The sequence below is a fragment of the Terrapene carolina genome, unplaced genomic scaffold (assembly GCF_002925995.2).
Source record: "Terrapene carolina triunguis isolate 2854851 unplaced genomic scaffold, T_m_triunguis-2.0 Scaffold397, whole genome shotgun sequence".
Classification (NCBI taxonomy): domain Eukaryota; kingdom Metazoa; phylum Chordata; order Testudines; family Emydidae; genus Terrapene; species Terrapene triunguis.
Window position 1 is genome coordinate 1,289,604 of NW_020664748.1, and position 15,748 is coordinate 1,305,351.

At 67.8% G+C, this 15,748-nt stretch overlaps 2 protein-coding genes across 2 annotated transcripts; both read right to left on the reverse strand.

Annotated features, from left to right (window-relative positions):
* Positions 1-248: 248 nt before the first annotated feature.
* PMVK (phosphomevalonate kinase) lies at positions 249-4,057 on the reverse strand. The gene is made up of 5 exons (XM_024203147.3): positions 3,660-4,057; positions 2,494-2,557; positions 2,254-2,406; positions 2,037-2,166; positions 249-1,578 (listed from the first exon to the last, which is right to left on the reverse strand). The coding sequence occupies exons 1-5, from the start codon at positions 3,800-3,802 to the stop codon at positions 1,442-1,444; spliced, it is 627 nt and encodes a 208-aa protein (XP_024058915.2). The 5' UTR covers positions 3,803-4,057; the 3' UTR covers positions 249-1,441.
* Positions 4,058-5,791: 1,734 nt separating this feature from the next.
* PBXIP1 (PBX homeobox interacting protein 1) lies at positions 5,792-15,322 on the reverse strand. Its single transcript, XM_026658064.2, has 11 exons — positions 15,206-15,322; positions 12,422-12,515; positions 11,838-11,955; positions 11,301-11,362; positions 10,189-10,357; positions 9,482-9,688; positions 9,379-9,402; positions 9,115-9,185; positions 8,634-8,759; positions 6,961-8,084; positions 5,792-6,623 (listed from the first exon to the last, which is right to left on the reverse strand). The coding sequence occupies exons 2-11, from the start codon at positions 12,479-12,481 to the stop codon at positions 6,497-6,499; spliced, it is 2,088 nt and encodes a 695-aa protein (XP_026513849.1). The 5' UTR covers positions 12,482-12,515; positions 15,206-15,322; the 3' UTR covers positions 5,792-6,496.
* Between the last annotated feature and the right edge of the window lie 426 nt (positions 15,323-15,748).

Consider the following 15,748-nt stretch of genomic DNA (forward strand, 5'->3'; position numbering starts at 1 on the left):
GCTTCTTGTCCTGTCCTGAGAGGCTAAAAGACCCATTTACCTCCTGCGCCAGAGAGCCAGCCGCTGGACGTCCTGGGGCCGGGCCAGGGAACAGGCTGCTCGCCTCACCCTGCAAGCAGCCTCTGGGGAGGGGGTGTGAATGGCTGAGCTCCATCACCCAGGCAGCCCCTTCCCCACAACCCGGCACCAGAGGGGCTGGGATTTCATCCCATTTCCACGCGGTAAATAACAGGCGCACACGGGTCGGCGTTTCTCACCTGCCAGCTTTATTCCAGGTACAGCGACACCCCATCGCTCTGGCTCCCTTGTGGGAGAGGGCTCAGGCGAGCAGCAGAGCCACAAACCCGGAGACGCAGCCCTAGGATGCCAGCCTGGCACCGCTGCTGCACGACCCGGCTTGGCCCAGGCAAAGCGCTCAGCAATACCTTCTGTGGTAGCTCTGACCCTCAGGGCCAAGCGGCTGGGTGAAGCGACAGGGCCTGTCCCCAGCAGGGCCGCACGCAGCCAGGTACATGGCTGCAGGGCCAGGAGCGCCGCTCGTATCGACATCTGTCTCTGGAGCTGTGGGCAGCGATCAGCGTGCCCAGCCGGGCAGCCAATGGCGAGGAGCCCAGCAGGCGAGATGGATGGGCACGGGTCCCCGTGACCCAGAAAGCAGTGCAGGGTGGAGCAGGCTGGTATATGGGCACCCATTACAGCCTCCCACCCCGCCCGTCAGCAAGGCACAGATAACCGCCGCCACGTGGGGCGCGACGGTGCAGGGAGGCTGGCAGCTAAGCAAGGGGTAGCGGTGTTGGGCATTCATGGTGCAGGCGATGGCAGCCCCAGGCCATGCTGCCAACAAGCCGGGATGCAAAGGGACCCGGTGAGCCGGGACAGAGCGGCCTGGGCCGAAGCCAGGGGTTCTCAACCTGGGGGTCGCGAGGGGTCAGCCCCGCACACGGGGTCACCACTACAAAGCGTTTGAGAACCCCTGGCCTGAGCGGTGGGGCAGGCAGGGCAGCTACAGCTCGTCATACAGCCCCACGAGGGAAGCCACCATTCCTGCCGCCGCAAGGACCTGTCCTCCACCCCAGAGGTGCGGAGACCCTGCTCTGGGTCCCACCCAGGGGAGAGGGATCGCCCTGGAGGCTGAGGACAGGGCAAGGGGCCAGGGACCTGCTCTGGGGCCCCGTTTGGTCTCAGTGCAGGGGGGTCCCGCAGGGCGAGAGGCAGCAGGGCATTGTGCAACCCCCTGGAACGGGCTCTGAAAAGAACCCTGGAATTGGTCTTCTGCCCTCATGGAATGGAGGCTGGGTGCAGATAACCACTCAGCGGGCCTGGCCCTCCACCTGCAGCGCCTCCCACAGCGGGGTCCCAGCCCGGACGGGGCTTGCTGGACCCCGCCCGTCTTTGGTCTGAGCCCTGGGCTGCGCCCGGCCTCTCCGCCCGCTGCAGGACGCTATAATTTGCTGTAGATGAAGTGCAGCAGCTTCTCCAGCTGACTGTCCAGGGACAGCTCGTCCCCGTCGTTGGTGATGACCCAGTCGAAGGTCGCGCCCTGGTCCAGGCCGCACTCGGACTCCGCATTGTCCACCCCTGGGGAGGAGCAAACCCAGAGATGTGAGCGCCATGCAGATCGACTGGGGCAATGGACAGCCGCTGTCCCCCCGCTGGCCCCAGCACTCCCGATCCTGGCTGGATCACGGGCGAGGTCCCAAAGCCCTGGAAAATGGCCCTTCCCTAGCGCTCCTCCTCCAGCCTTGCCTGCTCCGCCCAGCTTAGCTGGGGGGAGGAACCAGGGGCCGCGGCAGCTGGGGGTGCAATATGGCCAACCCCAGGAGTCAGGGAGAATCTCCACTCTCCCTTAGGGCCCCGACCTCACGGTGTGCAGGGAAACGGGACCCGGGTGTGACTGAAAGCTCAGAGGCGGTGAAGCAAAGACCCGAATGCCCTGCACCTCAGCATTTGCTGGGGCCTGGCTCGTGATGGCTGAACACGGGGCAGAACCTGGCCGTTCTCAGCCATTGTCATTACCCCAAGCCAGTGCCACTCACCCACTATGAACACCCAGTTCCTCCTCTTCCTCGTCTCCTCCGTCGCCACCACCCGCACCAGCTGCACCGTGGACCCGTACACGTCCTGGAACCACTCCACGTCCGACAGGCGCCGGGTGTCACTCACCACCTGCGCGGGGAAGGAGACGTCACGGGGGAGCTGCGGCAAGGGGGGTGGCTCCTGGTTGCCCCTCCCCCCGGCTGGTCCCCTCCTTACCCAGACGGGCTGCGTTACGCCCTCCACCACAATCCTACAGAAGAAGCCCGGGTCTGTGTTGCGTTTCTCCTCCCCCCAGTGGATCATGTCCTGCCGGTAGGTCTCTTTGTAATCGCTGGCGTCCAGCAGCCGCTGGAAATCCAGCCCGTGCTCCTGCAGAGAGAGAAGAGGTGGCCCTGAGCACACGCTCAGCCACTCCTGGCGCCGCCTGGGCCGCAGGGGGGGGTGGCAGGGCAGTACCTTGGCATACTGCTCCTTGAGGGGTGCCGACAGCTGGAGGATGGCGCAGACATCCGGCCCCAACCTGCCAGAGGGAGGCACAAGTGGTTGGAGGGTGACGGGCAGCGGCCCCGATTCCTGCCAGGCCCATGGGAAGAGAGAGAGATGCATTTCCCCCCACCCCAGTGGGTCTCAGACCCCTTACCCACACCTGAGTGCCACCCCCCTTAGACATTTAAAGCACTATTATAAATGCTGGAGGCAAAGCGGGGTTTGGGGTGGAGGCTGACAGCTCATGACCCCCCATGTAATAACCTTGCGACCCCCGAGGGGTCACGACCCCCAGTTTGAGAACCCCTGACCTACCCACACCCTGGTGGTGGGGCAGCTGCCAAGTCGGAGCCCCACCCTGGTCCGGGGGGTGCCCCGCCCCTGGGGGCTTCCCTGGCTGCAGTTGGGGAGGGGCCCGACCCAATCCCCCCCGGCTCTTCCCCAGGCCTTAGGCCGCTCCCCGCACTACCACACCCATGGGGGTCCCCATACAGGCACCTTGGCTTGGGGCCCCGCCCCGCACTGCCCCATATCCCCGCCCCCGCCTCCTCTCCCGAGCTGCGTCACGCCACCAAGGCCTCCCCTGGCCTGGATCGCCGCGAACTGAGCCACCCCCGGCTCCCCCCTAGTCTTGTCCCGGCTCTGGATGCCCGGACCCGGCTCCCCCGTCCGGTCCCGGTTCTGGAGCCCCCGGTCCGGTCCGTATTCTCCCCAGCCCGGACCCGGCAATCCCGTCCGGTCCCGCTTCTGGAGCCCCCGGTCCGGTCCGGTCCCTCCCCTCCCCAGCCCGGACCCGGCTCCCCCGTCCGGTCCCGCTTCTGGAGCCCCAGCCCCGGATCCCCCCAGGCCCTGCTCCCCCGGCCCGGTCCGTATTCCCTCCAGCCCGGCCCAGTCCCTGTTCCTCCCCCCGGCCCAGTCCCAGCTCCTCCGGCCCGGCCCCGGGACTGGAGCCCCAGATCCCCCCAGGCCCTACTCCCCCGGGCCCGGTCCCTGCTCCCGCCAGGCCCAGCTCCCCCGGTCCGGTCCCAGCCGGTCTGGTCCCTGCTCCCCCCGGCCCGGTCCCAGCTGGTCCAGTCCCTGCTCCCCCCGGTCCGGTCCCAGCTGGTCCGGTCCCTGTTCCCCCCCCGGCCCGGTACCGGTTCTGTATTTCCTCCGCCACGAAGTCCTTGCCCGACTTCCTCTTGCCGCTCAGCAGCAGCACCAGCCGCGGTAGCCCGGCCATGGGACTACTGACACCCCCGCACGCCCAGCGCCCGTGGGCCCGCCCGGGACAGACCATCCGGGCCGGGGGGGTCCGAGGACCTGGCTCCCCTGCGCGGATTCGAGCAGCCGGAAGGCCCGCCCCCTCGGGCCCGACATGGTACAGTCCGTATTCACTTTGCCGCCCACGTGGTGAAACCCGCTTCCCCCCCTCTGCTTGACATAGGCCGGCCCATCCTAGGCGCTGCTGCCCACAGGGGGAGCGCTACCACTGCACGCAAGAGGGGGGGACAGTGGTGCATCCCGGAAAGGGGCGGAGTCAAGCGTGATGAGGGAGGAGCCTCCATAGCTCCCCCCCACGGGTATGAGGCGTCTCCCCACTGAGCCCCGCCCCCAGCACAGCGCCCCCCACTGAGCCCCGCCCCCCCAGCACAGCGCCCCCTCCTGAGCCCCGCCCCCAGCCCAGGCCCCCCAGCACCCATGTGACATTGGGCCAGCACTGACTGCCAGGGGAGAGTGCGCCCCACTGAGCCCCCCCCGCCCCGGCTGTGCCCCTCACAAGGGGCTCCAGATTCTCAGCCAGCTGAGCCCCCCGTTCCCGTCTCTGATGGTGCCTGATCTCCGTCAGGCAGCCCAGGCATCCCATCCCCATCACCCCCGCCCCGCGGCCAGCACGCGGGGCAGACCCATGGTGAGCTGCCCTGTTCCCCCAGGCCAGGCATCGCTCCCCGAGCCTTGGCTGGGGGCTGAACTCCGAGTCCTCCTGGCTCCTCGCACTAACTGGTCAGCGTTTCTGACAGTGGCATTTGGCTAGTTTGCGAGAGCCAGGGCTTGAGGGCGACAGGACAGCACCCCGGGAGACAGAGCCAGGCGTTGTGGGGCTCAGTGCAGGCAGAAAACTCCCCTCCTCTGAGCCTGCCGGGCAGGTGCCCCCTCCCAGCACAGGCTGCAGGAGTCTGGTCCCCCCCCCACAAACCTGCAGGATTACCATCCCGGACGGTCCGGAGTCAGGCTCCCCAACAAGCCTGCGATGGTGTACAAAGAAGAGCTTTGGCGTTCCTGTGCCTGGCCTGGTTACTGAGCCGTTAGGGTGCACGGGGGTCACATCTGGAAGCTTTCTCCACAGCCACCAGGGCTAGAAACTTACTTTTTCTTTACGCCGGAAGGCTGAAGCTGTGGGTCTTTCACGGCAGTGCAGCCAGATGTTAAGGGCCCCTGCCAGGGCTGGGCCATGATGCTCTGGTCCTCCTGTGCCGGGGGCACCGGGGTGGCTGCAGCTCCCTCCTCGTCTCAGTCCCAGCCTGGCCTAGCTCCAGCTCCGAGGGCCCTACCCCCTGCCGAGGCAGCGGAGCCATGGGGCAGCTTTTGTCAAGGTGAGATCTGGCCCTTGAGCCCTTTAAAACCAGCCACAGCTGTGGAGTGTCCAGCTGCAACCCAGGGCAACCAGCCCGACCCCCACGGCTCCAGCCAGGTGCCAAAAGCAGCCCCCACATGCAGCCCGGAGAGCAGGGGCAGGTGCTGGGGCCACAGGCTGGGAGCTAGGTTTCCCCACACTAAGGGCCCCTGGTGGTGAGAAGCTTGACCCCGGGGCGTGTCCAGGGAACCCCCAACCCCAGGGAGCTGGGAGGAGCCAGCTGCCCCTACACCCCAGAGGAGAACAGGGCTGGGGAGCTGGAGCAAAGGGCCCAGCTTACAGGGAGAGGGGGGCCAGGCTGGACGCAGGAATCCCTGGCTGGGTTCTCTGGCCTGGGCTGGACGGTGGGGGGCGGGATGGAAGACCACAATGGGCTCTGCTGGACTGACGTGGGGCGGGCTGGCCTGGGGGCCCCAGGAGGGGAGGGGCTGGGAATGGCAAAGGAGGCATCTCACCGGGCGTTGCCTGAGCCAGGACTCTGGCATCATTTGCTGGGCTCCATCCCCAGTCCCCCAACGAAACGGGCACCACGGCAGCGCTTCCCAGGGAGCCGGGCGGGCAGGGGGCACAGTGCTGCCGATCCTGGGAAGCTGTGTCCCCCACCCAGCGCCGCACGGAGCCCCGCCCCACTCAACAGTGGCCCGCCTCAGGAGCTTCCCAACAGCGAGTTTATTTGTTTCTAGCAAAGTGCAACATCACACGCGGGGCAGTTAGTGCCGAGGGAGCCTGGGTGGGGAGCAGAGAGGGGGCCCCACGTGGCCCTCCAGAGGGCGTGGGGGGCATCCGGCATGACTCGGTGCTGGGGATGGCAGTGGAGTGGGCACGAAGCCAGGCCGCAGCAGGGGGACACCGTTACCAACCAGCGGGTGGGTGCACGTGGGAGCCCTGGCCCCATGCCAGGGAAATCAGGCCCCTTGGCACCTGGAAGGGACAGAGCAGGTGGCAGGGTGGAGGGTGCCATGGGGAGGAACTGCAGGCTGTGGGCAAAGCATTCAGGGCCCCTGCTGTCCCAAGGAAACCCACCAATGCCTCTCATCCCTTTGTCACGGCTTAGCCCCCCAACTCAGCCATGGGAAGGGGCCTCTGCCTGGCAGGTGCATTGGCATCTCACTGGGGTGTGCCGCTTGCAGAGCTGGCATGCTGGGCAGGGGCTGACGGCTGTGGGCTCGGATCGAACTCTGGCCATACGGATTTAGAGGGGGCATCACCTTCCCCCAGGGGTCGCTTCCTCCCAGCCCCCCTAGCCTGGGACACGGCCCATCAGAACAAGCATTGCGTCCCTATGGGGCACTGGCCACTGTCCCCTACAAACTACAGGGCTGGGTGGGGCCCGGCTGGGCTGGCACCGCCTCCCCGGCTCTAGCCTTTGTCTGGCGGGCTGTTCTCCTTCCCACGGTGGCCGTCCCTGTCCCGCGGGGGCCCGTGCCCACGGAGCTCCTTGCTCTGCTGCTTTGCACGGCGCCGCTCTCTCTCCTTCTTGGTGAAGCTGCAAGTCCAAACGCACGGGGCGGGTTACCGGGGCGGGTTACGTGGGGAGCAGAAAGGGCAACGCCCCCCCCCTGCCTCCCCACACACGCTGGGCAGCCCCGACTCCCCTCCCCTGCACGCACAGAGCCACCTCCGCTGCCCCTGCTGCCTGGCCTGACCCCGCTGCAGGCCCCCACATCGAGACCCCCACCCGCGGACATGGCACCCACGCTCTGCTGTGCCTCGGGGGAAGGGGGCGGGCTCACCCCTCCCATCATAGGGCCCGGGGGGGAAGGGGGCGGGCTCACCCCTCCCGCCGAAGGGCCTGGGGGGAGAGGGGAAGAGGGCAGGCTCACCCGTCCCCACCGTAGTGCCGCAGCACATATTCCTCGAAGTCATCGGCCGCCTCCTCGTCGCCCTGCTCCTGCTCCGCCAGCTCCTCCAGCAGCTCCTCCACGTCCTCCGCGAAGTGGCGGAAGCGCAGGCGGTCGTGGGCGAAGGTGCCGTCGCTGGCGAAGGCGCCGTCCAGCCGGGCCGCCAGCCCCGCGTAGTGCTGCCCCCAGCCCAGCCCGGCCATGTACCCCTGCAGCAGCTGCAGGAACTGTCCCTTCTGCACGGGCGCCAGCTCGGCCCCAAACAGCTCCAGCCCCTCCTGGCGGGCGCAGTCGGCCACGCCCGCGCAGCCCTGGGGCGCCCGGTACCGCTGCAGCCGGGGCGGCTCCCAGAAGACGTTGTGCTCGTGGGGCCCGCGGAGGGCCCCCTTCCCGCCACCCGCCCGACGCTGCCCGTTCTGGTCCTTGGCCGGCTTGGTGTCCCGCGGCCCCTGGCGGCTGTGGGGCTCGGGCTGCTCCCGGCGCTTCGGGCGCTTGGCACCATCCTGCTCCCTGCCCCCCGGGTCCCCGTGCCGGCGCCTACGCTCCTCTCTGGCCTCTGGCCTCTTGTGCCACCCCCCCTCCTTCTTGTCAGCTTTGGGTGGTTCCTGCCGGGGGGGGCGGGACGGCTCCGTGGCCCCTCGGCCTTCCCCGCCGCGCCCCTCGCTGTAGTTCTGTTCCCAGCTCTCCACCCGCTGCAGCTCCTGTGCCAGCCGCTGCTCCACACCGGCCAGCTCCACCCGCAGCTGCTCCATCCCGCCGGAGCCCCGGGCTCGCTGCAGGGCCCCCTCCAGCTCCCGCCGCATGGAGCCCAGCAGCCCACGCTGCTTGGCCAGCTCCTGGTGCAGCAGCTGCTCCTCGTGGGGCCGCTCTGCAGCCAGCCCCTCCCTCGGCCGCGGGGTCTCGGCCGCGCCCTCCCGCTCCAGGCCCCGCAGCTGCTCCCGCAGCACCTGCAGCTCGGCCTGGGCGGAGCGGTGAGCCTCAGCCGCCTGCTGCAGCGCCTGGTGGAGCCGCGCGTTCTCCCCTGCCAGGCTCTGCTGCTGGGAGCCGGCCGACGCCTTCTCCCCCTCGCTCTTCTGCAGCAGGGCCTGGAGCTCGTCCTTCTGCGCCTGCGGACACCGGGGGGGGCAGGGTCAGGACAGACGGGTCCAAGCCTGGGGGAGGCAAACAGCCCCCTGGCCGACCCAGGGCACAGGGAAGGGCCAAGTCCCTGCTTGGCCGGGGCAGGCAGAGCGGGCTGGGCCCCTTCCCCCAAGGAGGGAGGGGAGTAAACCCCCCCTCCGGTGCCCCCTGCCTATTCACTAGGCTCCTCCCACCCAGATATAGCAAAGGGCCCAAGCTGTGTCCACACGTCCCCCAGCGCAGGCTGGAATTGCCCCGGGAGCTCTGTGGAGCTCAGCCGGGGGCAGCGGGTGCTGGCCGGGGGCCGGCCCAGCGCACCGAGCGGGCGAGCCGGTCACAGACACGGCAAGGGGCGACGTGTCCGCAGGGCGATCCACAGGGCCGGCTCCCAGACCCCACACAGACCTGCTGCGGCTCACCCCGGGGCAGCTGAGCGCGCTGGCCACGCTAAGAGTTGGCTCTGCCCTTGGCCGAGAGCCACAGCAGACAGGATATGATGCCGACAGTGCCGCCCGTGGGCCTCCCCAAGCACCCACCTGCAGCTCCGCCTGCATGAGCCGGATGTCCTGGTTCTCCTTGGCCAGTTTGTCCAGAAGCAGGCTCATGGAGTGCAGGCTCTGGGGGTCCCCGGCCGGGTCCAGCGGGGGCTGCTGCAGCCAGTCCTGCGAGCGAGGGTAAAAGCTTGGCTCCGTGACTATACAGGGCATGTGAGAGCCAGGATGCAGGGGTTCCCCTCCCAGCTCTGCCCCAGCCCACCCTGCCTCCCTCTGTGCCTCAGTTTCCCCAGCAGGGTGGGGCCAGCGGGTGGCAGACCGCATTGTGTGGTGCTGGCGGGATCTCACGGCGGTATTGCACAGGCCTGTGTGCCCGGGAAACAAAGGCAGGGATGCCTGGGGCTGCATTTCCAGGGCCCCTGCTCCCCCCAAAGCCAATGCCGGGGACACCCCCCTTGTTCAGCAGTGGGGCGCCGAGCTAGTCTCAGGCCTGGAGACCTTCCCCCCCCTCCCCCCCACGTACCTTCACGCCAGCAGCCAGTGGCTGCTGCTCCCCATCTGGGATGTCCCCGGGATCCATGCTCTCCGTGGGGCCTGGCAGGAAGGGAGGAGAGGAGGTTTGAACAGCCGGCTGAGCTGCGTCTCAACAGCTCCACACAGGGCGTCGTGGGGGGGTGTCAATGACACGACCCCCCCGCCCCAGCAGGGAGTCTGGGGGTCGGAGACAGGCGGAGGCCCGGCGAGCGGCATGGCTGGTTAGTGAGGAGGAGGCCGCCCCGGTACTTACCATCCCCAGGGTCGTAGATGGCACCTGGGGAGAGAAACAGACGGTGAAGGAGACGCCGGCGTCAGCCCCATCCGCCCCCCAGCAGCCGCAGGGCCTCACTCACCGGAGAAGGCCAGGAGCCCGACGCCCAGCAGCGCCAGCACGCCCAGCAGGCACGAATTCACACTGAGCCCACTCTCCCCGTCACCGGCTGCCTCGGCCCCACGGCGCTCGGCAGGGCCACACGGGGCCCGGTGTGAGTCCCGCAGCTGCCGCCGGCGCAGACCCTCGGCATCATCCTCGCTGCTGCTCACCTCCTCCGGCAGCTCCCCTGCGGAGCGTGAGGGGAGCCCACTGGGAGCGCCTCATGGAGCCAGGCCCCGCCCCCAAACACTCAGCCCCACCCCTGCTGACCCAGGCCCCGCCCCATACACTCAGCCCCACCCCCACTGAGCCAGGCCCCGCCCCCAGACACTCAGCCCCGTCCCCACTCAGCCCCACCCCCAGACACTCAGCCCCACCCCTGCTGACCCAGGCCCCGCCCCCAGACAGACACTCAGACCAGCCCCCATGGAGCCAGGCACTGCCCCCATGCACATTCAGACCAGCCCCCTGCTAAGTCAGGCAGTCCCCACCATTGAGCCATGGTTCCCTCCCGCACCCCCCTTCCCCGAGACAAGCAACTACTGAGCTGGGCACCCCCAGCACTCAGACAGGCTCCTCACTGAGCTCTCTGCAGGGGGGTGGGGGCTGTGCACCTGTGTCTGGGGGTGAGTCCTGCACGCACCCCTGCGGCCCAACCCTGGAGCTGCCCAGTGACTTGGGACCCACCTGCTCTGCCAGTGGGCGCGGAGCCCGGGGTGTTGGTGTCAGAGCCCAGCTCGGCGTCCTCGGAGCCTGGACCTTCCTGTGCCTGGATCTCTGGCGCCTCGTGGCCCGGTGCACCAGGCCTGGGGGAGGCTGCTGGGCTCGGGGTCTCCTGGGGACACTCCTCAGAGTCCTGGGGACAGAGCGACGCTGTCAGGATCCATGCTCCGCCCACCCCCACGTGCTCCCCGTCCCGGGACACAGGCAGGGCACCCTGAGCCCAGCGGGCAGGAGCTCTGCAGAGGAGACCCGGGGCGGGGAGGGGGGGGCTGTGTGCCCTGGCTGGGCTGGCTCCTTCCCCCACCACGACCGGGCAGCTTGGGAGCCCAGCTCTAGACTCCGACCCCCCACATCAGGGATTAGTGAATGACTTGTACCGGCCTCGCTACCTAGGCTGCCAAAGCTAACGCCACCCTTGCTGGGGGACGGATCTGAGCATCTAACGGCTCCCTACAAACCCCGGCTGCAGGTCTATAATTCCACCTGCGTCTGCCGTCGCCTAGTCTTGGTTGGGTGCAGGGATCAGGGGAGCGAGCCTGGGTCCCTGCGTGCAGCTGAGGTCCATGTTCCAAGTACTAGTAGCTCATGCATCAGAAGCACCAACTGGGACTGACGTCCTATCTCCTTGTGACTCTCTCCTGTGGGTGCTGGGTCCTTACAGGCCCAGGCAGCAGCGGAGACGCATGCAGTTGGGCTGGTTGGTCAGTTGTACTGATTGAGCTCTGAGTCTGTCTAGCTGAACAGAGTCGGTTCAGGGGTGACTTGATCCCAGTCTGAGGATCTATCTGGGAACAAATATTTAATCAGGGGCTCGTCCGTCTAGCAGAGGAAGGTCTAACCGGAGCCAATGGCTGGGAGTTGAAGCTAGACCAATTCAGATTGGAAATCAGGTGTAAATATTTAACTGTGAGGGGAATTAACCGTTGGAACAACTGACCCAGGGGTGTGCTGGGTTCTCCATCACTGTCAACTTTTAAATGGCGAGTGGCTGGTTTTCTAACACCTCTGCTCTAGGGATCACTTGGGGGCAGGTCTCTGGCGTGGGAATCTGTGACCCGCCCCCAGCCTTGACCCACCTTGAACTCAGCCTCCTCGGGGCCGGGGGATATGTTCAGCTGGGAGCCTTCGCTCTTCCTGCCTGGGGAGAGACGGCCTCGTTAGCGTCCAGAGGGCACCAAGCGGGGAGGCCAGTGCCGGAGGAGGGGGATGGGAGCTAGGGCCCCTCTTGCCCGATGCAGAAGCCCTGATGGGCACCTGAGGAAGCCCCCCCCCTTCCGCCCCCAGCCAAAAGAGGCCCAGGGATCCTCCCCCTCCGCCCAAAGGGAAAGAGAGAGCTGGGAACCCAGCCAGGCGGCCAGAGCAACCCATGGGGTCAGGGATGCGCCTGTGTCAGGCAGCAAGCGTGGGCGGGGGGGGGCAGGGAGATGGAGAGCAAGAGGGGCTGGGCAGGGGCAAGCCGGGGGCAGACAGCCTGGGGGGCTGGATGGGGGAAGCCGGGGGCAGACAGCCCAGGGGGCTGGGGAGGCTGGGCAGAATGGGGGGGCGGGGGAAGCCGGGGGCAGACAGCCCGGGGGGCTGGGGGGGCTCATCCCATATCTGTTCCGTTCACGTGCCCGTGTGCACATCCTCAGTGCTGTGCCCCTTGGGGAGGGCGTGTCCTGTTGGTTCCTCGTCCACTGGAGTCTGGGGGACTGTGCCCAGCTCTGGGCCCACGGTTTCCACGGGCAAACCCTGGAGACACAGAGGGCAGGTTACACCAGTCACTACCCGCCCTCCCTGCGCTGCCCGGGCACAGCCCACTCCTCCCTCGCCCTGCCAGGGACAAGGGCCAGCAGAGAAGATCCTCAGATGCTGAAATGAGATCTGAGTGTCAGACCCCCACCCCCGCTGCCCCCTGGGACGTGTTTGGGGCCCAGACCCCATCTCGCCAGAAAACCCAAAGGGGGGGGACAGTACGACACCCCTCACCCAAGGGCCGGCGGCTCGGAGTCACCCAAGAACCCTGAGCAGGAGGCAGCAGAGGGGCAGGGGTGGCAAAGGGGGTCACAGCAGAGGCCAGGGAAAGCCAATTCCCCCACCCCCGAGGAGCTCTGCCCCCTGGGCCAGCGGGAGAAGGAGCAAGAACCGAAGAGACCGGCTTGGCCAGGGCCCCCCCTTGGCACATCCCCACCCTGCAGCCCAGGGCCTCGTGCCGCACCTCGGAGCCTGCGATCACCCAGCTGTTATCCGAGTCCCGCGAGTCCGAGTTCTCGGCCATTCCTGCTCCGGTCCCAGGACAGCCCGGATCCCACCTGCAGGGGACCGAGGGGTCAGTGGTGGGGCAGCCGGCAGCGACCTGGGGCCAGGGGAGAGACGCTGCCCAGAGCACAAGGAATGCCTGACGCCCGGGACAGGGACTTTGCACAGCTCCGGGTGCCCAGGCTGAGGCGCTGCCTGATTTGACTTGCAAAGGGAAATTTGCAAATGAAAACAAAGAGACCTTCAGGCCCCGTTTCCGCGCCGCTTGGCCTCCCAATGGGAGCGGGAACGACGTGTTCCCACCACGGCGCCAGACGGGACGGGAGCCAGGGAGAGACCCCACCCCGCTCTACGGAGCTGGGAATAGAGCCAGGAGCCGGAGCTGCCAACCCCACCTGTCCCCTCTCCCTTGCAGGGGCAGTGGGAGGGGCCCGGGGTTTGGCACCGTTGATAACACAGATCCCTGGTCCCCCAGCCAGGCGCGATGTGGGGAGGGCAGGCTCATTCCCCGGGCAGGTTCTGAGGGCTGGAGATCCGGGGACAGGGGAAGGGGGCAGGGAGGAGCCAGCTGCCTCCCGGGATTCAGCCCATTCCCTGCATGGCTGCCGAGGAGCCCGGCCCACCCGGGGGCGGGGGGCATTCCCAGCTGGCACAGGACATGGCGTAGAAGGCCCCAGGCCTCGAATGGCAGCTGGCGGCCCAGAGAAGGGGAGGGTGTCCAGGTGCCAGGCTGGGACTGGAGTTCCAGGTGCTTCCAGAGAGAGGGGTCACTCCCCATTGCCCGTCTCTGAGCTTCCTGCCCCCGGGGCTCTTGGGATTTCACCCGGGAGCTTCCTTCCCACCCGGAGCAGACCTCACTCCAACGGCCCCTGCAGTGATGTCACAAAGCCAACTCCATGACATCACAATGTTTCCATGACAATAAGATGAAGTCACACAGTTTTGGTTCACATCAAAGGAAGAACTGGGCTGGGAGGGTGCCATTATTGGCTCCCCTTTGGCAAGCAGGGCAGTGGGGGCTGGGAGCCAGGACTCCTGGGTTCTATTCCTGGCTTTGCTGCCACAGACTCACGGTGTGACCTTGCAGGAGTCCCTTCCCCACCATGTGCCTCGGTTTCCCCATTAGTACAATGGGGATAAAGATCCTGCCCCTGTCCTGGGACGGCTGTGAGGTCTGGGCTCTCCCACTCCAGCACAGCCCAGGGGAGCACAGGTCCTCTCCAGCACTCACTCTCTCAGGGCAGGTCACCGAGCTCTGAGAGAAGCAGGAAGTGCCCCAATGTGAGGAAAGGCAGGAAACGCTGCAGCGAGGTGAGACGCAGCGGGGCCCTGCAGAACGGGGGCGCTGCCCAAGGGGGCCCACGGCCCAGCCCCCTGGGGTGACACTGAAGAGGGTCTACAGCAGTGGCTCTCAACCAGGGGTCCGAGGCCCCTGGGGAGCTGCAAGCAGGTTTCAGGGGGTTCACCAAGCATGGGCAGTGTGGGGCCCAGGACAGAGAGCCAAAGCCCCACCGCATGAGCCCTGCCACCCAGGACTGACGCCGAAGCTGACCAATGTAGCTTCATGGGGGCCCCTGTGGCAAGGGACCCCAGGCAATTGCCCTGCCCTAATGCCAGCCCTGGCGTTTATATGCAGAAAACCAGTGACTGGGGCACCGGTGGAATGTTGATAGCATGTGGTGGGGGCCTCCGAAAGAGAACGGTTGAGAACCCCAGGTCTACAGGCATGAGCCAACCTTCCTGGAGTGCTGCCCGGGGCGCCCGTCTCCCCACACCTCTGAGCCCCACCGTCCTGTTCCCTGCGCAGCCCCCAGCCTGCATTCGCCTCGGCCCAGCCCCTGCCTCCCTTCCCCCTCCCGAGCCCCATGCCAATGACACCAGTTGCAACATGGGAAAGCCACACTGGGGAGCTATTTTTAGCTGCTTTTAATGCAGTTTAGCAGGTGGAAGCCGAGGCGGTGACGCGCCGTCTGCCCAGCGGCTCCATAGGGAAGGGCAGCTCCAGCTCGGCACGAGGGGCCCCTGGGCACGGCTTGGGGGGTGCCATTCTGTCCCCTCCTCCCCGGGCTCTGCTGGCAGCGCCTCACAGGAAGGAAGCGGCAGAAAGGAGTTGATTGGAGCCGTGCGGGTGAGGCGCCCTCCCCGGGGAAGCCATGGCACCGGGAGAGCGATATGGGGCGGTGGGCACAGCCCCAGGCTGGGCACGGCCCCGGCAGGGCAGGGAGGAGAGCGGAAGAGCCTGACCCTGCTGTAATGTGAATGGCCCGGCCCGGCCTGGCGAAGGGAGCCCACAGCCGCACCCGTGCCAAGGGCACCGTCGGGCACCTTGGCCCAACGCCTGCCGCAGGGCACTTCCAGGGGCCTCCCTGAGCTAGTGAATCGAGGGGGCCCCAGCTCGACCCTACCCAGGCCAGGCGCCCGCTCCCAGCCAGCCCCTCACCCCGCTGGGCAGTATGGGAACAGGACCCCTTGACATCAGGTCGTGGTCCCCAGGCTGAGAGCACCGGGCCTGCGGGCTCAGGTCCCCCAGGCTCACCCCGCTGGGCTGCGTGCCAGGGACCCGGTGCCTCAGGGCAGGGCCCCCCCAGCCCCTCTCAGGACCACCCTGCTGCTGCCGGTGAAGGCGCCCAACCCCCCCCGCAAGGCGGGGGCCGGCCCTGGGACCGGCGACACCCCAACATCAGCCCCCCGGGATGGGGGCTGCAGCCGGGCAAGGGTCCCCGGTCCCCGCGGGCTCACTGACCTGCTCCGGGCTGACGGGGGCGCTGCGCCGGGGGCACCTGGCTCTGTCTCCCGGGGGGGTCCCGGCCCCGGCGCGTCGCAGCAACTTTGTATCAAACTCCGCCAGCAGCTCGCTACATTCCGGACGGGCGGGCGGGCGCACGTGACCCGCGGAGCCAATCGCAGACACCCCCTGCGCCCCAGCTGTCGGGCGGGGCTCCCGGGGGGGGGGGCAGGAGGTGGCATCAGAGCCCGGCCCTGGCAATGCCTGGCCTGCCCCCCCCCCAGCCGCTCCAGCCTGGCCCCCGTGAGCCACCGCAGCCCCAGGGCCTGGAGCCCGGCCCCACACGAAGCTTCGCGGCAGCCAGACAGCACCTAGGTCACTTCCCTTCCGCAGCAGGGAGCGGCCCCCCCAGGGGTGGGGGAGGAAAGCCCTTGTCACCCCCCTGACCTCGGGGAGCACCTGCCTCTCGCCTCTGCTCCGCCTGCGCCAGCCTCCGGGCCCTGAGGCAGTTTCCTCTCGCAAAGCCCCCGGGCAAGGGCCTCAGCCCCGCACACACTGGGC

Bases quoted from the DNA above. Each gene is read 5' to 3' on its own strand.
- PMVK (XM_024203147.3), bottom strand. From the start codon at position 3,802: ATGGTCTGTCCCGGGCGGGCCCACGGGCGCTGGGCGTGCGGGGGTGTC. The intron at 2,558-3,659 runs GTACCGGGCCGG...TCCCTCTGGCAG, and splicing joins GCGGAGGAAATACAGAACCG to GTTGGGGCCGGATGTCTGCG. The intron at 2,167-2,253 runs GTAAGGAGGGGA...TTCCCCGCGCAG, and splicing joins GCGTAACGCAGCCCGTCTGG to GTGGTGAGTGACACCCGGCG.
- PBXIP1 (XM_026658064.2), bottom strand. From the start codon at position 12,481: ATGGCCGAGAACTCGGACTCGCGGGACTCGGATAACAGCTGGGTGATC. The intron at 9,186-9,378 runs GTAAGTACCGGG...CCTTCCTGCCAG, and splicing joins CATCTACGACCCTGGGGATG to GCCCCACGGAGAGCATGGAT. The intron at 6,624-6,960 runs GTGAGCCTGCCC...TTGGACTTGCAG, and splicing joins CGGCACTACGGTGGGGACGG to CTTCACCAAGAAGGAGAGAG.